Genomic DNA, 25,930 nt, shown 5'->3' with positions numbered 1-25,930 from the left:
GCAATTGCTAAATGATCTCCCGGTCGTTATCTTTGCCCAGGTCTTGTCCTGTTGAAGAAGAGTGGGAAAGCAGCTGGGTGGCTGTCAGCCAGCTATGGCTCAGCCAACACACTGTGTATTTGGGCACTTGTTTGTTTCAAACACATGCTCAGAGCTGAAGGCTGCGCTTCTGCAGGTGTTTTCTGATGCCAGTCCTGGTGCTGTCCTCAAACTGCATGTCGCTTGCAGCAAGGAATTCTTCCAGCAGTCGAAAATAATCAGTCACCTCTCTTCTCTAAGAGTTAGCTCAATGTTGTAATGTTGTAGTCGCTGGAACCCTGCTGGAATGGTGGCACTCCAACCCTCAAGGTTTAAACTGAATTTATGTACGGAAATGCATCTGGGATGTCACTGCTCTGGTCCCAGGCATGGTGGAGGCAGGCAGTGCCAGAGCCTGGTGTGTGAAGCAGGGCCCAGCTCTCTGAGCCGCAGTTTGCGGTCAGCCTGTTGGTGTGCTCTCTCCTGTCATCATCCAAAGCAGCAAGATCCAAGCAGTGGCTTTATTAACTAACTAACAAGTGCAAATGTATCTCCGCATGTTTGACGCGCCCGTGTGGTTTGTGCTGTTTTACTCGCAGGGTGAGCCAATGCCACCTAGCTTTCCACCAGTGGTTTTGTACAGTTTGTTGATTGCTACACAGAGCAGCTGGTCAGTGCTGCTCTGTAGTGAATGTTGCCAAACATGTAGGAAGACAATAGAAATAAAATCCTTGCGTATGATTTTACTGCTTATAGTGAACCTAAACCACAGCAGGAATGAGGTCAGCCACATCAGAGGATTTTTAAGGTGCAAAGAGTGATGGCTTTCTAAAAACAATTCACAAGCTGGGAAAGAATGACCCGTGTTGTGCATACAATTTTCAGAAGAATGAACATCATTTTTCCTGTTTTACATGCTAATATGCCTTACGTTTATTTAGCTAGTCTGCAATTCCCAAGGTAAGACACTTAAAGTGTTTATTTATTTTCAGAGAAAAAAAATAATAGTTTTTCCCCTTAATTATTAGCTGCTCTGTCTTGGACTTGGAAACTCGAGCTTGTAAATAGTTTAATTTGACTTAAAAACTTGAGTCTTTAAATTGATTAATTTTTAGTTGTGAGGAAGGGATGGCTCAAGGCTGCTGCTTTGCAGTATCCTTAAGTCAGATGGAGTGGGGCTGAGCACAGTCAGCACTGCCAGCTGGGGTCAGTCAAACATCGTGCCAGTGGCTCTTTCCAATACACTGAATATGTCTAGACTGAAGAAGTGGAGTAACAGCCTTTGCGTCTTTTTTTCCCCCGCTTCCCTTGCATTGTAGAAATGTTCTAGAACTACTGGGAACTGTTTTCCCTCTTTTTAGACCCATGAGGAAGACGTGCTTCCTGAAAAATGCAGTGTAGCTTCCCAGGTGTCTGAAATTGGAGATCCAAATGGTACAGTTAATAGGACTCCTGGAAATCCAACCCAGCTCTTGGCAGCAACGTTTGCAAGTTTGACAAGCTTTGCACAACGCTAAAGGAAATGAAGGCCAATTATAGTTCAAGTCTTTTTTTGGCAGGCAGTACTGACACAAAGGTCAGTCATTTTCAAGTTTTGTTTTTTTAAAGTAATTCTACTAATATAGCAAAGATGGGGATTTTTTTTTCAATAGTCACAAGGAAACAGCTTTGTCTTAACTGACATATTACAAAATTAGTTACTTTTAAAATTAATTTTCTGCCATTATGTGACTTTTTTAGTGTGTGCTTGGGGCTTTGCATGCCAGAGTTTGAAAATTTTGATCTGAAATATTAATGAAGTTTCCAGCTTCTTTTTTCTCTGTTGCTGAAACATGCAAGAACCCTGTTTTCCTAAGAGCATTTAAGGAGAGAATAGAGAGAACCTCCCAGGAAGCTGCTGGTTCCTGTTGTAAAACGAAGAGGTAAGATTCCCTATCTGTTCTCTCTCTTCTGTTGAGAAGTGTTCTGTTGCTCTAGCTAACTAAACTTAAGACTTTTAGGGACAGGTTGCCATCTTTAATGTGCTAACAATGTAACTGGAAGGACAAAAGAAAGAACTGCTGGTTACAGGACCATGTATTTAACTTTTTGGAATCTAAAGTCCTTGGGTAAAGCAAAACAAGTGATTCTTGCTCTCTGTAGCCCTGTGCTTTCTCTGCCTCCCTATTAGCTGCTTTCTCGAGGAACTTTGCAAATTTGATGTTCATCTTCCAAACTTATCCTCTGTGTTTAAATTCCCTGCTCTTTAGAGATGCACTGAATTTTTTCGTGTTACAGCTACTCTTTTCAGAATACTCCTAGAGATATGTGCAGGTAGGGCATTTGATTTCTAGCTAGATAATACATTTCCCTTTTCAGTGCTTTTATAGTTCCATTTTGGGTATTTTGCAGTTTGAGTTGGAAGTATGTAGCACCAAATTCATTATTCAAGGCAGAAATCCCAGGGACTTCATAGACCCAGTGGTACTTACTTTGTCATGCAGGCTATGATACCTTTCCAGTTTACAAATGCCATCAGTATTTGCAGGAATCCCTTTGCAAATGCTCATGAAACTAGCGCTTTGTTAGGAAGGCATCTTCTGAATTCAGCTTTACCCTTTCTTGCTTTTCAAATTATGAGAATAATGGGCTTGAGTTTGCTCCACTTATTCAGCAATTTAGGTAGCAGAACTCTTTCCAACGGGGTTTTAGTTTCAAGAACCTGTATTATTCCCCTCGCTGGAGAGGGAGGGCACTAACGAACAGGAAAGATTAATTGATGTCAGTGGCTGGAAAGACAGTTACCCAAATTCATGTGGTATCTTCCTTGAAGCAAGAAGCAGATTTCAATGTTTCTGTACTAGGATTATTTTTTCAGCTCAGAGTTGGTTAAACCTACTCTTGAGGCATCACTTGAATTTCTTTCAAAGTGACTTCATACAGGGCAACAGCAGCTACATCAGGATAAAAATCTGCTTGGGGAAGGACGTGACAGCAAACCTGGTTGGGTTGAACTCCCCTTTCACTTGCACGGGGATTGTGTTGATGGCACCTTACTCTGCAAATGTATCTTTGAAACCCTTCTCTGAGCCTAAGAACCAACCATAAGGCCTATCTTGCAAAAACACTAAAGCAGCCACATTGTAGCCTTGAGTTTGATGGAAGCTCACAGGTTCAAGTAATGACTGGAGCACAGTCACTGCATCATCAACAAAAGAGCCCAACACCCAGTGATGCCCCAGCGCCCTGAGGATGTCAGTCCTGTGTGGGGATCAGGCTGCCTCTACCCACGAGTCTTGCTGAGCTGAAATGACTGCATAGGCTGAAAAACTGTACTGGAGGGCTTTGCTGCTTAAGCTGAAAGTGCATCTGATAGTTCAAAGTAGCTTATCTTAGCTGTTAGTTATTAGGTGTCTCTCTACATACATGGGAAGAGGTATTTAATGCAGTAACTTTGACGTTCAGCTTTGTATCAAAAACTGAAGATCAAACAGGCTATTTATTCTTAATACTGGAAGTCTCCTTACTCTTCTACACAGTCTGTCTTGCTTTCTTCCCTGGCTGCGGGCCCTACTCGTCTCACATCTCCAGCGAGTAGTCTCTCCAGTGCAGTGTCCACAGGCACAACTTCTTGGTCTGTCTGTTCTCTTCCAACTTGATAAGCCAGGCCAACGTAGGTATCTAGTGTCTGATCGTCAATATCGGGATCAGTCGTGCAGAAGGCTGCCTTCAGATCTTCTGCATTCACCTCTCTGTTCAAAGAACAATTTAGTCATTTGCTGTGCTGTGGCATGTGAAAGGAATATTTATGTATTTGTGCCACAGTGAGAATCCACTTTGCTTGAAATGCAGAGCAGAGATACCTTTTGATACTATCTCTGCTTTCACTAGTATTTTTTTAATATGCATGTAATAAAGTTAAGTACTAAATTTCAAGCTGAAAAGAAATTAGGAAAAGTTAGATTTCTGATAACCTGGAAAGACTTTAATTCTGCTCTGTTGTGCTTTATGATACCCTTTGTTACACAACTACATTTTCCCTTGTTAATCCAGTGCCCACCTTTGTCAGTACCTAACTTCCTAGGCATCTAACTTGCTTTCAGTGTTATCCTCATTGATTGGTGCCTGGCACGAGACTTCTCTAAGCAGAAACTACATGTTGCTTGTCTTGTTTTCAGGTGGAATTATTTATCTGATTTTCACCTCCAAGTCTGCAGTTGTCAGTCCTGCTTGTTTTTCTCATTCCTCAGAAGCAGTCTCTGAGGATATACAGGATTTTACTGCTGTTTTTGGAGAGCTGAAGAATGTTGACAGACAGACTTCAGTTACTGAAGCAATCTTCTCTACTCACTGTCTGCCATATCCCTTACAGGCTGTGTCTGTTCTGCCTCTTCTTTGCCTTGTGCTCTCCCATTGCTTCTCCCAGTGAGCCTGTTCACTCTCACCTTGTTAGTTTTCTCATCCTGAGTCACCCTCCGCATCTTCAGTTCCTTCTCTGACCCTTCCACACCTCATCTCCTGCTGTTATTCCCACTCCTTGGCAAATGCTGCTGTTCTCCCTGACTCACTACTTTTCTCCCTAGTCAGGTTTTGCAGTGACGGCTGGGTTCTTGACAGCACCTCCAGTCCACATCCCCCAAATGTTCCTCCTTACCTGGAGGCTCCCAGCACTATCTGCTCTTTCCACCCATTTACTCCTCTTCCATCTTGGCTTCCAGCACTCTTGCATCTCTATTCTTGACCTCCACTAGGGCCTTTCCACAGTTTTTTTGCCTGGTCTAATGTGTTGATCCCATCTGCCCTCTCTTATCTGCTTCCCTCTGATTCCCTGGTTGTCAGCCTAGACTCCCGTCTGACCATGGTTTCCCTTGCTCATCTCAGTCTTCAGCAGTGTGCATAGTGTGCCATAGATGCTCAGTCCCCTGGTGGATTCCAGGATCTTTATCCTGCTCCTTTCTTGCCTCTCTTCACGCTAGCATTGCTGTTAGGGGACTCATCCTTTGCACTGCTTGAGCATCTCTGTGGTGTCACTGCAGGCACAGGAGCAATTCAAGACCAGACCCAGTGCATGGGCACAGCAAGGTTAGAGGGGTGACAAGAAGAAGGGCATAGCTCATCCTGGAGTTGGAAGATGAGCAGCAAAAAGAAAATACCAGCCATGTGATGCACGAGGTCTGTGAGGCCAGTGCAGCTTCAAAAGCTGCTCAAAGCACTGTGGGCGAGAAAGTTATAGCAACCTCCATTGATGCCTGTTGCCTCCACAGGTCTTGTCCTCCATGGAGGCTGGGAACGAGCCCTAGGGGACTTAACTAGGCTGAAGCAAGCTGGGAGTGCTACTTAGTTCAGCAACCAAGTAACCTCCTGAAAAGTATTTTGGCTGAGCTGGGGTCCCAGTCTGCTACCATTGCCTACATCTGCTTACCTTGCTCACCCCATACAATTGGTCAGTGAACTGTGAGTCCTCTGGGTCACAGACTGACACTGTTCAGCATTTTCTATAATATGGCCTAGCCAGGTTTTCATATCTACCGCAATATTTACAACTGGGACCTTATGATAGCCCCTGCAGTAGCCACACACTTGTGTCCACTGGGGGGTTCTCTTTGCACACACTGTTCTGATCTATTGTCCCCATCACCTGTTCCCTTTACACTTACATTAAATCTCCTAGGTTGTTCCTCAGCTCTCTCAGATACTCCTGCTTCTCACGGATGTATTGACTCCTGATCTTTGCAACAAAAGGTTCAGGGTTCCCCTCTTCATCCTGAAGGAAATTACAAGCATGTTAGTACTAAAAATGTGTTCTTCCCAGTCTGAGTAGGAGCCATTCCCCATTGTATGCTAAAATAACTCAGCTTTCCTAGAAATGGAATTTTCATGTGAAAAGTGTAAATAAAGATAAAATATGGGAAAACTCCTATCACAGAAAAGGCACAGACTTACACTGCAGTTATCTGCAGTTGCCTGCAGCTTACTTTCAGGTGTTACAGCCTGTGGTGAGCACTGCAGGCTGTGGTAGTCTGATAAACCTAGTTAACCTGACAAACCTAACTTAAGTCCTTTGCTTAAATCTGAGTCAAAAGGACAACATAGATAACATCAGCTTACTTCTTTGAATAAGGATTTGTAGTCAATGAGTTCTTCAGTGCAGTCTAGCTTGTACCTGCTTGCATCAATGAGTTCTTGGATTGAATCTTGTCTTTTCAGGGGAAAAGCTTCCCTCATAGCCATCCTATATGGAGACAGGCAACACAATATGCTGTTACAGTATGAGCAGTTCAAGAGTGCCAGTATGGCTGGCAGTGTTTTAGGCTACAAGAGTATGCATATATTCCATGGGCCAACTCTTCAAAAATTAGTTGCTTTTAAGAGGACACACGTTTCAAGAAGTACATGCACCTTCAGATAACAAAACAAGGGAATAGTTTTCATCAGAGCTTAGGCTGCAGGTGAACGTTGGATGCTCAGCCATTTGGGAAACTATGAATGCAACGTGAGCATCAGTTAGCTGGTAGCTAGCATGTCTGTACTGGAGCTGTGTTCCCAGCTGAAGTGCTGGAAATGGCTGCTGCTTCTTTTCTATGCCATAGCCCAAAGAAATGCTTTATCTACCTATCGCTTAAAAAAGCACACATGATTGATCAACTGAAAGAAGACTGACAAATCTTGCACCTGTAGTGAAATTCATAGAAATGCTTTGTGACGTGTCCTAGGAGCTCATGGGAGCACGGTGTAGGGTTCTGAAACTTCTTAAACAGCTCCCCAGGGAGCTTTGCAGGGGGCAGGTACTGCCAGCCTGTCTTTCTGCATGTGTAAAGTGCTCCACATCTATTCTCAGGTATCTCCAGATTCACTACACAAAACTTGCAGTATTCACATTATTCTAAACCTAATGCAGAAGTTAACAAGTACAGACTTGCTACAGCTATCCTCACAAGAATTTTAAAGAGAAAAACTGCTCCCCTGGCTGTGCTGATGGATAAGCAAAGCAGACACACTCAGCATATCACAACATCCAGCATGCACCACATATTGGGCAGAGCTTAGTGGGCAGTGGTCATCCTCTTGCCTGAACTGCTCCCTGGTCAGGGATCCACTGTTTGAGGGGTCGCAGGCAGCCAGCTCCTTTTGCAGGTTTGAAATCAGCTGATTCTGGATATGGTATTGTTCTTCACCTACCTGTGAAACAGGGAAGGTTCACAGATCAGTAACTGCCTTATCTGTTGTCCCTTGGACTACCTTCAAAAGGGAAGCAAAACTGCAAAAGGACTGTGCTCACTTCTAAAAAATTCTACTTGAGGTGTGTTTAGTGATTTGCAAATAATTAAGCAAGCAACACTGTGGCTTGCAGGTGGCTGTTCACAATGGCTCCTTGTTGAACAACTTGCCCCAAAGCAGTTCGCATACAGTCATGTGCAGGAGCTCTGAGGGCAAAGGGTGAGAATGGTTCTGATGATGGGGGCCCAAGGCCAAGGCTCACCCCAGGACACCTCACGGCAGCTGCTAAACCTTCAGATGCAGATGCACAGCCCAGTTTCCCAGAATGGCTGTTGTTTCCCTGCTTTGGTGGTTGCACATTGTCCCAGCCACTTTTCCATTTCCAAGAAAAACATAAGTAGGGCCATTATAAGACTTCCGCAGGGTGGGAGAAGCAGCTGCAGCACCTGAAGAGGACCTGGGGGAGCTACATGTCTTCCTGATACAGGAGCTGGACAGACAAGATCTGTGTGGCTAGAGCTCTCCAGTACTGACGCAGTGCTGGGAAGCAGTAGCAAGGTTGCCAGGGCTTGCGTGATGCTGCAGTTTAGTGACTGTCTTGATCTTCACAAAATTGCATAGGGAAAGATCACGAGTACTTTCAGAAAAGGCCTATGGAGAAAAATGTGTATGTAAGGGTTGCAAACAGGAGCCCCTCATCAGAAAGTAGTTATCCTGTGACTAAAGCATTTGAAAGAAATGGGGTTTTCTAGAGCTCAGTTGAGAGTAATAATAGCCTGCCACTTCTCACACAGAATTCCCATCTGTAATGTCTTAGTGTTGAGTTTTGTTGTCATGAGGAAGTGCAGTTTCCTAGGGGTGTGAGTGGGCGGTGAAGCTGCTTTGTGCTTCAGAAGAGGAACACTTCCCCTGCCTTCTGTCTGTCACAGTAGGATGTCTGGGCAGAGGTGCAGTACTGGGCTGCAGGTTGCCTACCTTCCCTGTGAGTATGTCATAGAATGAGCTCATGACGTGGTTTGATGGACAGAGTCGCATGTTCTCATAGAGGGTGTAAGACCATTCCATGGCAGAGGTGTCTCCGTACTTCTTCTGGAGGTAGCTGAGAAAGAACTCGGGAAGAACAGGTCGCTTCCCTGTCTGCGGATAACAAGCAAGCAACTCCCATAAGCAGCAGAGCTAAATCAAATTTGCCAGTTTGATTCCAGCTGTTTGCATGTAGTTGTGTCTTTTGTGGACCTCTGCTAACAGGCCTAGTGCTGGCTGGAGTCTTCCCCACTATTAGGTCATTCAAAACGTTTCTGCTAGGTTTATTCTCTACAACCTGAACGTGGAAGTTACAGTGAAGCTCTTCTGTTGCTGAGAATACTGATAAAGTCTCTTTTCTCCTGCCTATTGTTGTGAATTATATAGGAACTTGCTATAGATTTAGCTGAGCTTGGCTTGTGGGTTCAGACCTGGAGTGGTTGTTGAAGAGAAGTAAAGCCAGACAGTGATTGCAACATTCCTATTTATTTCCCCAGGAAACCAAGCTGAAAGTAAAAAGACAGCTGCCATAGAAAACATTAAACTGTTTGGGGCTGACCTCCGAGATGTTTCTAGGCTTCTGGCTCAAGAGAAGGAACCTGTAAAGTGGCTCTGCCTCGCAAGGTTGCTCTCATATAACTGAGGCACAGTAACAGGGCTTGTCCGATACCTGGGGAATACCTGGGGAGATGGTATTATACTTGTCCCTAATGCAGGAAGACTTAAACAGCTACTTTTCTTCTGTTGCTGAGTCTTGATCTCCCCAGGCAGGCAGCCAAATGTCTGTCTTGGCTGAGAACCACCTCACCCCTTTGGCCTCCACCTGCACTCCTAACCCACCCTGGCCAAAGAAGAGGGAAGTATGTGTGTGTGTGTAACAAAACCAAAGCACTTTCATAGTCATTTGTTTAATGATATAAGTGATTTCTCAGTCCTTCCTCATTTTTTTTTCTGGCAGTGCCACTTGTTCTCTGGCATGAGCGCAAAACCTTATGGACCTTAATGGTTTGGCGTGGGTTAGAATCAACTACCTCCCCCCGCCCATAAAAAAAGAAAACCTGGCCATGCTTTGGCTGCACAGATTTTGCTAATGCATCCGTTTACCTAAGAACAGACACTGCATAGTCATGGTGCTCTCTCTAGAGCAGGATGCTATCATCACACCCCAGAATAGCAGCAGTTGGTAGACCAACTGATAAGGTTTCAGACTCAAAAGCATGGCTGATCTAGCTCAGGGTGACTGCAATGCTTCCTCCCTGGGCACCCTGCCTTGTGGCTTCTTCAGGGACACCTCAGCTGCTCTTGCAACAGCTGTTGGACCACTGTAGCTTTCAGCCCTGTACATCAAAGCAACTGGTGCTGACTTCTGGTCTCCTGAATGTTTCTGAATTTGCAGTGGTGACTAGGCATGAGCTACGCCATGAGTACTCAGCTGTCCCTGGAGCAGGAGCTGCAGAAGAAGCCTTTTAGGCATAGGATGGAGCTAGTCTAGCTATCCACGTGACAATGTCATAATTAATGAGTCAGATTCATGAGGAGGCCTGCCAGGCCACAGGGTTATTACCAGCTGAAGCTGTTCTTAAAATGCTTTATGCAGCTTTATGCAGATGAAACCCTAGGCAGGACATGGGTGAGACCCTGGCTTCCCAAAATCTTCCAACTGGGCTGACTGTCTCAGCAAATGCTGTTTACAAAGAAAGAACATCTGACAAACCTGCTGTTCTAGTGCAATTTTCTCTTTCCAGATGTCTTTCAGGATGTTCACCACATCCTTCTTAGTCAGCTTTTTGTTCTTCATTTCACCTTCATGTCTGAGGTATACAGGAACCTTGTCCCCTTTGCCCTAAGTAATGGAAAAAACATATAGAGATAAGGCATTCCCCGCACTGGCAACCAGAGCCATGTTCTTAGTGTCTAAAGCCCTTAAAAAGAGCCATCTGTATGGCTCTCATTTCCAGTATTATAAGACAGCATCTCTGCAGTGTGTCTCAACTACTCCAGGCTGGACCTGCTTAATGTGGGGCCTGCACTAGCCACGTTGCCTGCTCCCCGGTTACACTACTTAGAACTTCGTTCACAAGTGATTTTTGATTGACAAAATCTCTGTTGTTTCCAGGCAGTTTCGAGTATATCTGATCACTAGTGTAATGTATTTGCAGACGGTGAGATGTTAATTTGACTCCGCTATATAGTGGAGAATTAGTAAGGGGCTGTAGCCCACTAGTATTACCTGCATGTCTGATGATTCATGTAGCATCGCTGCAATGTGTGGCTACTTCAGCTGTCTTCAACATGCTCACTCTCAAGTTCAGCTTTTCTATTGCAACTGAGTTTCCCCAGCTTTAAATTTTCCGTGGTTACACTAATGGGAAGGTGAGCATTGAAGACACTAAGTCCAGCCATGAAAGCAATTCTGCCACTTTCCTAAAGGATATGTATTACCAGTTATTCTCAGTGGAAACAAGCAGAGGAGAAAGCTTGCGCATACCCATCCAGGGAAGACATCCATCTCTTTTAGCAGTCTTGTTCCTATTTCTTCCAGAAGCACATCCACTAGCTGATCGCTGGCCTTCCCCTCAGCCAGGCAGCCCCACCGGTCAGCTCCACCAGGAATCACTTCTGCAAGAGCAAAAAAGACCCTGAGCTGCAACAAGAGGAGAATGTGCCTATGCGTACTGGTTTTGTGTGAATCCGTGAGGAGCATTACAATAGATACAGATCTCTAGACATCCAATTTGTCTCCTACAATATCTAGGGCACAATGGAATACCCTGCAAGCTCCTCTCTCTCCCTCTCTCTCAGGCTGCTTCACTAAAAGCCTAGGAGAAAATGGGATGTTGCAGGTAAGAAATATACCATAGCAAAGTGGTTAAAGATGAGCTGAATACAGGTGGCACCTGAACACTTTGCCCAGTTTGGCCGGGGTGTGCAACTGCGCTGAGCTTGCTGGAGTTCAGTGAAGAAGTTGTCTCGCTCTTCTGCAGTCTCTCTCTGAATTTCCAGCAGTGTTTGATATTCCTTACGGAGCTGAGCAAAATCCTTCTTTAGAGTCTCCATCTAAAGCACACAGAAAGAAGGATTTTAACAAACCAACCACAGCAACAGTATTTTTCGGTGGTCGGACAGATCAGGTGAACAATCAGTGTAGTCCACGGATTTACGGAGAGCAATCCCTGGCTAATTGCTTTTAGATTCTCTTTTTCTTCCTCCTAGAGAGTAGTTTGTGGGACCATTGCCTTTCTGCCACTGCAGGGTTGGAAGCAGACCCTATCCTAGTCACCTGTGTTGTTATCCCTTTGCTGTCTGACATGGCATTGCTTATGTGGAGGTGCAAGATGTGTAAGCTAAGCAGTCAAACCTTTATTCTGAAAAGGTAGCAAACAGATGCAACATGAGGAACCTCATCCACTTCTGTCACAGCTGGAAATTGCATTGACAGCTCTGTGGTGGGGTTGATGACCCTGGCATTGCAGTAGGGTAAAAAAGCCATTTAATACTATTGGAAAATGCAAAAACCCAGCTAGATAGATATTCATTCATAGCCCAGCTCAGCGGTAGTTTCACTTAGCTGTGGCTTGGACAAAACTGTGCCATGTATGTGAGATGAACCTAGTTAATTTATGTATATATATATGATGATTTCAAACAGTATTTCCCAAGCTGTGATCTGCAGGCTTTTGGTGGTCTTTTGGCTGTTATTGCTTTTATGGTGTTAATTCAGTTAAAACTGATGTTAAAGGTTTGTGATGGTGCACTGATTTTGAGTGTTCAGATAGTCTGTGATACCAAAAGACTGGGAGCTTTAAGGGATTAGAAAACAGTGGCTTTTCATGTACAAGCAACAAAGATGTGCCTGTATGGGAGCTCTGGGTTTATGGAATCCCTATCCCAACCTGAATACTTAAGCATCATTATGTTTGCATTCATGTGGTACAGCTTGAAAATTAGGAGCTTATGCTCACTCACCTCCTGTTGTAAATCAGAGTATTTTTTCTCCAGTGATTCAAACTCTCTCCGGGGGACAACATCTCCACAGTCTGCTATCATTGCATTCAGCTTCACCTGGGCGTTTGTGAGGTCCTGCTGAGCTATCTTTAATGCCAAAGGTAACTTTACCACATCTTCACCCTTGACATCTTTAAACAACAGCCATTGATGAAAGCTCATGATAGTAAAATTGCAGTCATAGTTCTCTAAATCATCTACTGAGCCCCTAGATCTCACAACCCTACAAAGTGACCACAAAAGCTGAATAGGTATGGACTGTATTATTATTAGAGAACTGCAGGTCTTGGAGTATACTGCTATACTGCAGTGTTTACATTCACAGCCACCGACTGTCCTGCCTCCTCTCCCACACATGCACATATATTCAAAGGCTCAGGGTTGGTTTTCATTAGCAAGGAAAGGAGCACAGGCCGGGAGAACTCTTAGGCAGATGCAACAGCTGTAGCCAGTGAGTATGAACCAGTAGGATGATGGGTGCCTGTAGCCAGATTGTGGATCAACAGAGATCACATACTGAAAGGGTCCCTACCACCTCTGTGCCACCAATGCCAGTAAGTTGCATAAATGAAGGTATTTTTGGCTCCTGAATTTCAGCAGTTTTGTTAATCCTTGTGGACAAGCATCAAGGTGCCAGCTGTGTCTGGGTAAGACGTGCTGAGTGTTGGCCCAGGAGTCAAAAAAACAAAAAAAGATAAAGAACCTTTGCACTGGGCAGCTCCTGCCTTCAATTTACCCGTTATGCTAAGCAAGAGCATACAAGTATACAAGTAACGGCTTATTGAATCAGGTCAGACTATTGGGAGGTACATCCCTGCCTACGTGTTTATGGATATTTTGTCTCTGAATTTGTCTAGCTTACTGTAAGAATCAGAGCATATCTGATGATATCGAAGAGATACTTAACACTGTACCCATGGGTATGCACTTGGGTCTCTGGGCAGGACAGGTTCTTATGGAGATCCACTTTCCCTACCTTGGACTTGGTGCTGTTTCATGTTCAGCTGCTCGTTATGCATATCATTCAGTTTTGCTAGCAGCAGTTTGCGGGCACCATACTCATTGAGGTAGCGAGCATATTCCTCAGCTACACTCGTCTGCAGATGCTCCACCTGCAGGAAACAGAGACTTGAACTGATCAGGAGCAGAACCTAAGGAGCAGAGAGTGGTATAAGGGATGCAAAGTGGGGAAAAAATGGAGCAGGAGAGTGGGCGAGAGATAACACTGTAGAAAAGGATGGCCTGATGGAAATATGACAGAAGGATTCAAACTCTGAAGAAGTGTGTAGAAGAGTGCTCCATCTGTGTTTAGCCTTCTAGAAAGTGAATTACATACGTCTCATGCTCTGGGTTACACCATTTCTCTGTTGTAAACCTATCTAGAAAAACCTCCCAGTAACGTATTCTGTTGCTGGTCACGCAGGAGAAAAAAAGCTGCTACTCTTCCCAAAGGCAAAACTGTCAGAAATCTGGAACTCTGTGGACTGGGATTATGTGTAAAATTATAGTTTATTCCCATGATGTGCATTTCATTACAAGATCACATCCTGCCACTGCTGATGCCTACCTTATATGCTACATAGGGAATGAATGAATCGAGGTGTTCTTTTACTTTTCCCCCCACCTATGGCTGGATCCTGGGGTTAACTGCCTCATCTGGAACTGTTGATGAAGACTTAGCAGCCCCCTGCTCAGGTGCTCTGAGACTGCCCTGGTGGGTCGTGGCTTTAACTGCACTGAAAATCACCCTCAGCTCCTGGCTCAGCCTTCCTCATGGAGCAGCCCTGCTCGTGTTGCTCTGTAGCAGTAGTATTATTTCAGCCTCAGTGCCTGAAACCATTTGAGACCTGCATAAACCAACAATTTAAATTGGAAAGACTTAAATAATCTCGTCAGTAGATACCAATGTAACTCACTGCCAGTAAGATGAATGACACAGGTTTAAAGATACTAAAGGTACAATGTTGTAAGAGTACCTGTACTTTTAAGTGAGAACTTAAAATGCTAGTACTAGAATTCCCCACTTTAAATGTGACTCTGCAAGAACCAGATGGGACAACAGATACAAGTGAAGACTTCTGACAGCAGCAGAACAGCCCATCCCAAGGGAACAGGATGTTCTCTGGAGCTGGCTGAGATCCAGTATCAACTACCGTACCAGATCTAGTATGCCAGATGCTCAGTGCCCGCTCCAGAACTACTACTACTGACATCAAAGGATGAGAGGCTGGGAGGCAAGAGATCAGACGTATAAAACACATCTAATTGAAGCTGGGAAATGTTTGACTCATAGTCTAATTTACCTGAGTCTGAAGAGAACTCTTTTCTTCCTTCATGTTGTCAATAAACTTTAACAAATGTTGTTTCTCTTGCTTTAACATATTTACTTCAACTTTCTCCTTTTCCTGCAGTGCCAGTATCTGCTGGGAGCACTCCTCAGACACAGTTGCGACCATAGCCTTCAGGGGTTCTAGGGCATGAATTGTCTCCTTCTGATGAGCTAAAGAAAGCAGAGGTGGGTTCTCACAATGAGCAACAAAGCCTGAATTTTACTCAGCTGGGATGTTGGATGTTCAACCCGAAAACAGTGCATGTTGGAAGTGGGAGTGAACATAGAGCTTTTACTACCTGTCCTGGTGAGCCTCTAAGGAGTGGGAGTAGTGTAGTTTGAGATCATATTCTGTCATTTATCTAGCTGTGCATATGAACTTCATAAGCATTGTTATGTAAGGGTTTCTGGTTTTAGTTAATGCTGTTTATCATGGTTTGGAAAACAAAGGATGAACAGTATTTTATTTTGTTTTCTTGAGTATTTACAGTTTTGATGCAATATAATAAGCACAGGTGATTTCACATTTCACTAGGTGGGAAGTTGTCATTGTTTAAGCACAGGCAGCATATGGAGCTAAAGACAGCTAGTAATTAGTAGCTTACCATCTTTTATGAAGGCACATTCTTCATAAACTTCGATCTGCTTTCTTGTCTCCAAATTCACGGTCATGTGCAACCTTTTGTTTACAAACATGTCTGCACGTTCTCCTCTCTGTTCAGGAATGCACTGACTTCTTTTGCATTTCTCATCAGTACATCCAGTAAAGAACTTATGGACATACTGGCTTTCTCTGCTGTAATTTGTACTTTTCACTCGCAGCTATTTCCCCTTTGACTTGAAAATTTTCCTTAAGATACATATCCGGTGAGACTAGTGATGGTACATGACTTGGGTCCCAATTCCCAGTTGCTGTTACATGGTAGAATTTCATCTGACACCATCTCCGTTGTGTGGAGGCTTGTTTTTATGACTAGATGGAAGTCCACCAGGAGAATAAAATGATTAAAGACAGGATATGGTGTGAGTCAAATAAGGCTGTGGCAAAGGTTTTGATTGGTGAATAAGGTATACACAGCAATACCCTCTTCTGAACAGAAGGGTAGAAATGCTGGTGGATGCTCAATAATCTGATTTGCAGATTTTTTCCTCCTTGATAAAACCTGATACTAGTATTCATGTATAAATACTGTGCAACAAACTTTGTATTTTAAAACTTAAAATGCGTACATAAATCTAAGAACAGGAACTACTTTTCTTATTATACTTGGGTGTGAGTTTCCTTCCTGCACTGTAACTGTACCAAAGGTTTTTCAAAACTCTTTCCACTTGTACTAGGACAGCTCCCCAAGAGACAGCAAAAATTAGAGCATTAGCATAGGGATTCTGCCACCGTACTATTTGGGTACTCAGTGTGAGCTAAGAACACCATGTTAAAACTTCAGCAAACTTGTTCTGGGGTGTAATTTGAGTGTTTCACAACTGGCTCCTGACCACAAGCAAACCCCTTTAAGTGCAACAGTATGCTTAATTGTAGCTGCCTAGTATGTCAGAAGTTAGACTGAGCACAACTAGTTGACTGCCAAAGTGATTATTTTGTAGTGTGGATGCTGGCCAGTTCCATTTAAGAACATTAGCTCTCTGATGACCTCTCGTAACTCATGCCAATAAAGAAGAGACATTCTCCCACTTGGAAAGAATTCAGGCTGTGGTACAGCTCACTGCACGTACAGGATTGTTGAATGTGCCCAGATGGCTTACCAGCACAGAGGAGCAGATTTGAAGCCTCTGTGGACATAGCAATCTCAGTATAATTTTAATCAAGAAATGGATGCAGCTGTGGATAACGTTGTGAAGACCTACCCTGTCACTCAGTTTCCTCTAAAAGGAGTTCCCAAAACAGAATCTTTATCTCAGATTAAGCTAACAGCTGTAGGGATTTGATAGCTCTCCTTCACAGTACTACTCAAATACTGCTTAATATCTTCAGATTCGTGTGGATTTACTCTAGAAACAATGCCAAGAAAGACTCAGTGCTGTCTCAGCACAACCTTAACAACCAAAAGAGCTACAGCTGCAGTCATATGTCCGGTTCTGGCAGAAGACAAATAATTGCAAGCAGCCAGTACAAGCTGCACATCCCTGTTCGTATCAGAGGCTGCTGCTTTCTCTGGTCTGTGTGCTCAGCTATGCTACTCCAGACTTTGTGCTGCCAAAATGATGCAGCTAAATATAAAGTGTAAGCAGTACAGTATTAGGACAACATTTAATTAAGTTTTTTTTATTTCTTTAAAAACAGATTGTTCTGACTGAACTGGGAATATGCATTAATGCTAGCAGATTTATAAGGAGAACCCCCACCAGCAGTGGATGCAGTGTTGAGCACCTTCAATGTCATACAGTCTAAGCTAGCATGGAATATGACTGGCAGAAAGAAGAGCAAGATAAAGCTGTTAAATCACTCAGACAGAAAGCTAATAGTTGGCTGAGAAAAACAATGCTGTGTTATAGAGGGGGTTTAGGTTCTGCTTCAAAAGGAGCTGAAACGCTGTAGATACAGCATGCTTGCTAGGTGGAGTGATGAGACATCTCTTTTAGCAATCTCATTTATCAGCTCCAAAGCTTCACCTTAAGTATGTAAGCACTGCAGTGAGGTACTCCATATAGAACATAAACTTCTGATGTTAGAAGCCCTCAGAAGAGACACCTTGCATAGATTTTTAAAAAGTTGTTTTTGTTAAGCAGTCATACATCATTTAAGAATAAAGATAAATAGGAGAACAGTTCTACAAATCAGTTAATTTCCTTCCTTTTCTCTTTTATACTTTCTGCTCTTAAGACACTTGCTTTTGTCTCTTCCAAAAACTAAAGTTATCATAAAGGATACATTTTACTGCATCTCTGGAGACTTCAAAGAATAAAAGGGGGAAATACCACATCCAAGCAATATGGAGGAGTCAAAAAAAAAACCCACTTAAATACAAAAGATAGTTAAATATATTAAAAAAAAAAAACTTCAGAACGCAGTACAATGTAGGCTGCAGCACAGACACTAGTAATCTCTCTGGGATCTGAAGCAAAGAAATGTTTGCTAAAGAGTTCTGGAAGGAAACTGATAGTTAAAAAAATGGTTTTATGTAATGATTAATACTGACTTGTTTACCTGACTGAAGTGCACTGTGCAAAGAAAGATTTTTGCCTACAATGAGTAATTAGGTAGCCCAGGTAACAGGTACTGGGATAAACAGTATATGTCCTTTAAGAGACTGTCCTGGTAGAAACCTGTTGACATTTGACAGCTGCTCAGTGCCTAATGTGAAATGAGCTCTTGGTTATAGTCTATTTCTAGCCCTCTGATTGTTTACAAAGTACTGGTATCACTGTGGCATCTTAACACCAAGAGAAGTTTAAAGCACACTAAGAATGGACAGGGAACAGCCAGTTCAGTTCTCTGCCCTGCCTTGCTTCGGGAGTAATTCAAGCTTCAAGTTACCGGTACAAGTGCATCCAAATATATTAGTATGATACACTCCACTGTAAACATGATTGTTCCAGAAAAACCTTGAGACATTGCTGTTGCCTGAGCTGCCTACGTAGTGGAGATTAAATTAAAAATAAATAAATAAATAAAAACCTTAAATCTAAATCTAAAAATTTGATAAATTATAGAAAAACAAACAACTATGTTATGTATGAAGGAAATAGACTCCCATGTCATATCTGGGCCATAGGAAGACTCCACTAATGGGCCAGAAAGATAGTTTTACCAGTTGACATATATGTAGATCCCTTCCACTGAACTATTCTCTCTCTTTATATTTTTAGAATGTTTATTCTCTCTCTATACTCAACAGAACTTATCAGCTGTGTAAGACATCTCCATTAGTGTTTCCCCACCAAAGTTAAAGAGCTTACCCAGTGTAGCTTCATATTCATTCTTTATAGCTGACAGCAAGGGCTTGTAGGTCTTGAAGTTGTCTATGAAGAATTCAAAGATCTCTCTGTAGGGCTGAGAGAAGGAAGAGAGCTTGAGAAAATAGTGGCACATTTTTCAGAATTCAGATCGTTGTCTTACACAAATAGCATGACAGTGAGAATAAGTATAAAAATACTGCTACTGCATTGTATTTTGTCTCTCCATCTTTGGTCCACAGTCCCAAATTTGTCATGCACAGGTGGAGTTACTTCCAATGCTGATAGACACCACAGCATGATAGAAGAGATTTTAGTGCCAAAGAAAAGCTTTAATCAAGTCTGTCAGAGCACAGCTCCAAAACGAAAATGCTACTCTTCAGATAGAACTGACTAGAACTCAAGTTACAATATGGCCAATTTTAAAGATATGTAACAAGATCATATTGCTGATTTTGTTGCCTATTTTGTTTACTTAAATGATAAGCTCTTCAAGGCACATAGTCTCTCGCTGTGCAGATGCCGTCCTTCTCAAGTAAATCTTGTTCAGAGAGGACAGTCAGACTCCCATGTTGTATCTGGGCCTTGGGAAGACTTCACTAGCGATAGGTAATATTCTCACTGAGTGTACCTCACGATTAAGCACAATTAAACATGTCTTGTAAGACAGTCAAAAATATTTTCAAAGCATAAACACATTTATGAAACCTCTGTTTTCTCTTGCCATTAGTCACTCTTTCTCTCCATTCTCTTCCATATACCACTTTCTTTCCTCATCGCTACAGGATTCCCTCGGGAATGAGAATTTGAATTAATTCATGCAGAGAAAATCCAATTCAAACTTCCCACACTGCGTAAATGCTCTAATTGCAGGATATTACAAAAACAGGAGTACTCCTATTCTGTGTTTTGAATTGAAGTGGTGGTTTTCAGTAGGTATGTTCTCAAACACAACAAACCCCCAGGATCAGACACAGTAGAAACAACTAATCTGGGAGGATCCTGATTATGCTTAGGCAAGAGTTGGATGAGAGAGTCCATTCTTGTCACTTGCAGAAACCTAACTTCAGGAATGAGAATTTTACAGGGAAAACTTTGGAACCTACACACTTTATGGGTTTGGGCAGGAGTCTTCAGGAGTTCAGTGAGTAAATTGTTTCACACCCACTTTAGATTACTATCTTTTTGACTACTTGGCCTTTGATTTGAAAATGGAACAGTTACAGAAAATGTAAAGTACACTACTCAACAACACGTAAACCCAACATATAAACTACCACATGAGATATAAACTGCTTTATGAGCAAGTTCTCTAACGTGAGCTGCAAACCCACTTATCCAGTACTACTCAGAAGTGCATACTCCTTCCGTCTATTTTCCTTTGGATGACCAGTTTAGATAACCAGTCTCAGAATGTTGTTTCAAGTCAACAGAATCTTGTATCAGACCTGTAACCTCAGTTCCTGGGAGTTCCTTTTAGTTAGGTCAAGATATTGCAGTTCTTTCCTTAAGTAAGACTCCAGCTGCTCCAAGTAGCGTGGCTTTGGAATGGTAAGAAGGGCCTGTTTATTGCTGCAGAGACACAGGAAAAGAAAAGACACATAGTCTTGTGTCATGTACATAGGATTCGACTCATAATAAATCAGCTCGAGGACCTTGGTTTTCTTCCTACTGTGCATTGCTTCACAGAACTTTTTTTTTTTACTGTAGTACTTAATATATTCTCTCATGTAAGGAAAAATCATGAAATGTACAGTGGATAATTTAAAATTCCTCTAAAGAGCAGGAGACTATTCAAGGCATCCTGCTGTTAGTATTAGAAGTATGCTTTCCCCGTCACGATAATTTTTGGTATAAAAAGACAAGTGAGTTTTTTCTCTGTGAAAAGAATAAATGTACACAAATTACATAATTTGAAAGAGGTCAAGGAAAACAAGTATTTCAAAAGGGTACTGATAACTTATTACATCTCCTGAGGTCCTAGGCCAACCGTCCCTTTGCTGGATGCCATCATGCATAGTTCATTATTACATTAAAAACAGAATTAAAACTAAAAAGTCCAGCTATCCTTACTGTACCATCCACAGCTGTGCTGCAGGTCTGTCAGGGCCCTGAGTACACCAACAGGCTCTGCAGTGTCCTCCCCTACCCTAGGGGCTTGGAGCTCTGCGATGGCAGAGCTGTAACTGGGGATCAGGGGTTAGGAATAGGCTCAGGCGTGAGACAGACCTGCGAAAAGCCTCCTTGGAGGACACTGCTCAGTGGCTGTAACCCAGCTCAGACCCTGGATTCAGAATCCCTTGATTCTTGTTGGAGAGACAGGAGCAATGCTGCGTCTGCCACAAGGGCAGGGGAGTTGGGACCCCACGGTGACAACAAGGCAACCAGCAACAGTGACCAACAGGACACGAACAAGAGAAGCAGAGCAGGTCCCCTGACGGTAGCCCAGCTCATTCACAGTTCAGTGATCATCACGCATGATCACCGCAGGCATGAGGAAGGCCCGATGCCAAGCTTGGGGTGTCAAGTCAGCAGGCCAGGGCCGGCAAGGTACAAGACAGACATGGCTGCAACATGGCTCACGCAAGAAACAGAGGCGAACGTACCTAAGTGAAGGCTTCTCACAGCTCTTTTTATAGCGCCTGATCACAGGTTACCCAGCCGTGCCATATCAGGACTTGTCTTGAGCCCAGGCACCGAATTGTCTAGGACTGGACAAGAGCTTGTGGAGCCTGTTGGGGCAGTCAGGGCCCTGACAGGATCCTATGAAATGTAGGTCAGTGAATCACTAAATGATAGCATTTCTTGGTGCGTTTATACTAAGCGTGACTGCTATTACATAAATATTTGACATCTCCTATAGAGCTAGCAGTCAGAACCAACAATATTTTTTTGTTATGCTCAAGCTTTGTAGAATATCCCAACCTCACTATTCTCACTAGTGCTGGAAGAGACTCTACTCTGTAAATTCATGGTTTTCAAGAACTGCTTCCAGCTATCCTGTGAATTAGCTGTGCTTACCTAGACATTCTCTCCTCTGGGGCACAGCAGGGTTTATGACTCTTTAGGACTGTCTGCCCTGATGCAAATGCAGGCCATGTGGACCAGTGGCCTCTAGCAGAAAGCTGAAAAGACTGAAAAGAGAGAAAGGATTAGGTTCTAAGAGCACTACAAAGACAACAAAGAGTCAAAATGAAGTTGAAATACCCCTGCTGATGCCTCACAATCAATACAACTGCCTAAGAGTACGGTGGAACAGAAAGAAGAGGGGCATAGAAGAGGGGCATACCGAAACTCTCCTCAGCCAGAAGTGAGCACACCTGAAAACCAAGTAAACTTTTTGTTCTTTGAAGTAATCATCTTCCCACACTAGTACAATTTTTTAAACACCTCTGCACGTCTCATGGTGGCTATGCTGCCCAGACTACATGATTGTGGGAAAGTGTTCATCTCTTTGGGTAAAAAATGGTTTCATGATCTGCACTGGGAAATTAAAGCATCACGCAAATCAGAACCTTGCATTAATCTAGACGGAACCAAAATAACAGGTTTGACTTAGGTCTTGTTTCCACTAGGGAGCTTTGCAGTGGAGTATGTGTCCCATAGCGAGGGTATATTGAGCAATGTTGACTCGTGTGGATTGTGAGTTTTAAAGGCAGGTTGGTGACCCTACACAAACAGCTGAATTTCTATCGGTGTAGAACTTAATGAAGGCAAGGTCTGAGGAACAGATTCATCTCTGATGAACAGTAAAAAGTGATAAATGAAATTTCTTTCAGAAACCAATTTCTGCCCTTAGTGGCACTAAGGGACATGGTCTACTGATGGGATTCAGGACAGGCTGATGGTCTTGAACGTCTTTTCCAACCTACATGATTCTATGATTCTTCTGAAAGCAAAATCTTGTTAATCTTAGGAGTCTGTTAATTAATTTCTCTCTTGGAATTACCTCAGTATTTCTTTATGGGGAAAAAAAAAAGACATCTATGCTGGATTGCTCTATTTTATTAGGACAACCAAATAATTAGTATGATGTTGTCCAATATAAATACTTTCCTATTCTGTCTGTAAGCTTTAAAAGAAAATTAATAATGTGCCAACAGAAGTCTGAGGCCAGAGATTTCACTGTCAAAACCTAAATTTCAGACTGACTAAGCCTTGAAACAGTTAAATGTAAAGGCTCAGAAGCTTAAATGCCTGATTTTCACTGCAAGAAGCATGAAGATTATATTGGAGAAACAGTAGGATTCCAATCTATTGAGGTTTGATTTTTTTTTTTTTGTCCAATGAGAAAAATGCTTAGAGAATGTCCCAGCTCTAGGGAAAGAGTAATACTTAAAGTCCTTGTATTACTGTAGCAATAGCTTGTCACATAAGTGGCACATTCCTGAAATACAATCAAAATGCTAATGAGAGAAAAAAACAACTCCAAAATAAAAATGAAGGGGTTAAGGTCTGTAAAAGTCATTATTACTTTGTTGGTGTACGTGTTTCTGGGATTCATTTTTTCATAATTTGGATATACTTTTTCTCCATACTAGTTTAGTTTATTTACTAAGACTGATGCATACTATGGAGCAGATGTTCCTGTTGGCTGTAAGATGCTTTTAGCCTGCAATTAAACAACTTGTGGTTTCTTTCTTTCCTTAGTTTAAACTATATGGGTCAAATTCTGGCAGCAGTATTTGGCATGTACGTCCACACAAGTTGTTGCAGCCAAGAATGACATTTATATTCCTCTTCTCTTTCCTCCACCCTTAAAGCTCCTGTAATTAATTCACAAGGATGACACCTGAATCTGAAATACAGGAGTTTGCATCACCACACAGCTTCCGCCCTTCCCATCCCCCTTCGCTCTCAAACAAAATATAAAAATAATTAAAATTTGCTTGACTTCCTAATAGCTTTGGGTGATCCCTGGGCCTCCAGCAAGATTCCGAAGTTCACTATTAGGTAAGGGCTGGGTGTTTCGCTGGAATTCTTGAACTCACCGGAGTCTTCTGTTTCTTTGGCAGGATGGATTTCAGACTGTTCATATGCATTTGGCAATTTGCAATCTCACAGGAAGGTTTGAGAGAGGTCCTGTGCAACAGCAGGGAAGAACACAAGAACATCTTCAAAACATACAGAATTAACTAAATATACAGTTGAAGACTGAGAATCTGGCTGATGTATACCTAAAGTAAGCAGCCAATTATGCAGTGCCTGACAGACGAAAATATCTGGCAGATTAATGTACACAGAGGGACGGATGGAAAGATTTGTGGTACAGCTGAACTCCAGGACTGGCTATTTGAAAACCACCACAACATTGGGTACTTTCCTCACTGTCCCGGTGACAGCGACCAAGCTGAACCCTGCAGCTGGACAAGCCTGAGTAAATTGGTCATCTGAAGAGGTGAGATTAGAAACAGCTAGAAAAATGATACCCATGAGTCAAGAGCTGGGACTTGGGGTCCCAAATGTACCTGCAAAGCTGGTTCTCTGGGCTGGTAGTAGTGCCAAGCGCAGATGACCCTGCCGCCAATCGAATTGGCAAGGCATGGAAGAAATATAATCAGGAACTGTCTTTATAGAATCATAGAATATCCTGAGTTAGAAGGGACCCATAAGGGTCATCGAGTCCAACTCCTGGCACCGCACAGGTCTACCCAAAATTTTAGACCGTGTGACTAAGCGCACAGTCCAAACGCTTCTTAAATTCAGACAGGCTTGGTGCCGTGACTACGTCCCTGGGAGCCTGTTCCAGTGTGCGACCACTCTCTCACCCTTTCTAGTCTTTCCCAAGAGTAGAAATGGGTAGGCGTAAGCGAAAGGCCTTTCAAGTAAACACACAGTTGCACGCGTATTTTGGGGAAAACTAGCATCCCCACAATACGGTAAAGCAATCTGAGGGATCGCAGTGAATTTGTGGTCCCTGTGTTGGCGGGACGCGGTCAGACACGGCTCCATATCCCGGTATTGGCAGCGGTGTCTGGCGGGCTGTGACACGGCCGCTTCAAGCTGCAGCTCCCCGAAACGCCCCGGCGGCTCCGCACCGCTGAGGGGCAGGGCCTGCCTCGGTGCAGGCTCCCGATGCCCTCGCCGGACGCCTCTCCGGGCGCTTCCCGGTGGCGCCCCGGGGACAGCACCCCTCCCCTCTGGCTGCCTCGGGCCCTTCGGACCGCCCGAAACCGCCGCGCGTCCGCTCGGCCCCCCGCGGGGGAGCGACAGCAGCAAGGAGGGCGGAGAGCCCCGGGCAGCTGCCTCGGCTCCACCTCAGCGCGGGATCCCCCGGGACGGGCTGAGGCCCAGCCGCCCCCAACGGCCCGCGGGGGCTCCCCCGCCCGGCTCCCCCCGAGCCGCCGCCGCCCGCGCCCGGCCCCGTCCCGTCCCTCACCGGCCCCGGCCGCCTGTTTACAGCCGTCGCCATGGCGACGCCCGCCCCCCCGCCCCTCAGGACCCCCGCCTGCCGCCGTAGGTGCCCCGTCAGCGCCTGCTGCCGCTCGCCGGCCGCAGCGGAGCCGCCGCGGCCCGGCCCCGGCCCCGCGGGACGCGGGCTCTGCGGAGCGGCCGGGAGCGGGGCGAGGCCGGCGGAGCGGCGACCTCCGCGCTCCCCGCCGGGCGGCAGCTTCGGCCCCTGCGCGGAGGCAGGCGAGGGACGCCGGCGGCCTCTCGGCGGCCTCTCGGCACGGCCCCGCCGCGGGGCACGCTGGGAGAGCGAGTCCTACGAGGGGCTGCGCTCCGCAGAGCCCGGCGGGGCGGGGACACAGTTCCCAGCGCGCATTGCGGCGGGGAGGGAGGCGGGGCCTCGAGCGCGCGGCCTTTCGGGACCTGTAGTTCGTCCGAAAGCGGGAGGCGGCGGCGCGGGAGCGGGATGGACTCCGCTTCCCGTCGGGCGGCGCGGCCCCATTGTGGCCACGCTCGCGCCCCATTGGCTGGCGCCGGGAGCCGGGCCTCGCTCCCCGCCCGGTGACACAAAGCGGATCCAAGATGGCGGAGGCGGGCGCGGGGAGCCTGCACGGGGGGGACGCGGCGGCGGCGCCGGGCCCGGCCGAGGAGCAGGAGCTGAGCCGGCGCCTCCGCCGCCTGTACCCCGCCGTCAACCAGGAGGAGACGCCGCTGCCGCGCTCCTGGAGCCCCAAGGACAAGTACAACTACATCGGCCTCTCGCAGGGCAACCTCCGCGTCCACTACAAAGGTGCCGGGGCTGGGGCGGAGGCGCCGGGGTGGGCCCGGAGCGAGGCCCCGGGCAGGGCCGGGCTGGGCCGGGCGGGGCCCCCCCGGGTCCGGCAGCCCCCGGGGAAGGGGCTCTCCGGCCGCGGGACGAGGCGCTGGGGCCGGGCTCCGGCCCCGGGGGGGTTCCCCGGGCTCGGGAGGCCCGTGCGGGTGCCTTATGTAACGCAGCGCAGCGCCGCCGGGCGTTGCGGGCGGCCCGTCCTCCGTAGGGCCCGGCCGGGGGCTCGG

General features: G+C 45.0%; 2 protein-coding genes across 9 annotated transcripts in view; one reads left to right on the top strand and one right to left on the bottom strand.

Annotated features, from left to right (window-relative positions):
• Positions 1–743: 743 nt before the first annotated feature.
• Positions 744–24,955, bottom strand: TSNAXIP1 (translin associated factor X interacting protein 1). 5 transcript variants are annotated; one of them, XM_035543377.2, is made up of 16 exons: positions 24,864–24,948; positions 23,476–23,566; positions 21,506–21,618; positions 19,933–20,056; positions 18,488–18,581; positions 14,547–14,743; positions 13,220–13,355; positions 12,205–12,374; positions 11,136–11,295; positions 10,727–10,857; positions 9,953–10,081; positions 8,191–8,352; positions 7,067–7,176; positions 6,106–6,229; positions 5,655–5,761; positions 754–3,749 (listed from the first exon to the last, which is right to left on the bottom strand). In XM_035543377.2, the coding sequence occupies exons 2-16, from the start codon at positions 23,524–23,526 to the stop codon at positions 3,521–3,523; spliced, it is 2,037 nt and encodes a 678-aa protein (XP_035399270.1). In that variant the 5' UTR covers positions 23,527–23,566; positions 24,864–24,948; the 3' UTR covers positions 754–3,520. The 5 variants fall into 5 exon arrangements, with proteins under 5 accessions (XP_035399272.1, XP_035399273.1, XP_035399270.1 ...); XM_035543378.2 differs by lacking the exon at positions 24,864–24,948 and adding an exon at positions 23,953–24,055; XM_035543380.2 differs by lacking the exon at positions 8,191–8,352 and having other exon boundaries at positions 748–3,749; positions 24,864–24,955.
• Positions 24,956–25,439: 484 nt separating this feature from the next.
• The window catches only part of RANBP10 (RAN binding protein 10), a 75,108-nt gene continuing 74,617 nt past the window's right edge, over positions 25,440–25,930 (top strand). For all 4 annotated transcript variants that reach the window (XM_035543384.2, XM_035543383.2, XM_035543382.2 and 1 more), the window contains exon 1: positions 25,440–25,664. In XM_035543384.2, coding sequence (XP_035399277.1) covers positions 25,457–25,664 — 208 coding nt within the window. In that variant the 5' untranslated portion in view covers positions 25,440–25,456. The remainder of the gene's footprint in view (positions 25,665–25,930) is intronic.

This window comes from Cygnus atratus, chromosome 12 (genome assembly GCF_013377495.2).
Source record: "Cygnus atratus isolate AKBS03 ecotype Queensland, Australia chromosome 12, CAtr_DNAZoo_HiC_assembly, whole genome shotgun sequence".
NCBI lineage: Eukaryota > Metazoa > Chordata > Aves > Anseriformes > Anatidae > Cygnus > Cygnus atratus.
The sequence above is the reverse complement of the archived record's forward strand: the minus strand, read 5'-3'. Positions and strand labels throughout refer to the sequence as shown.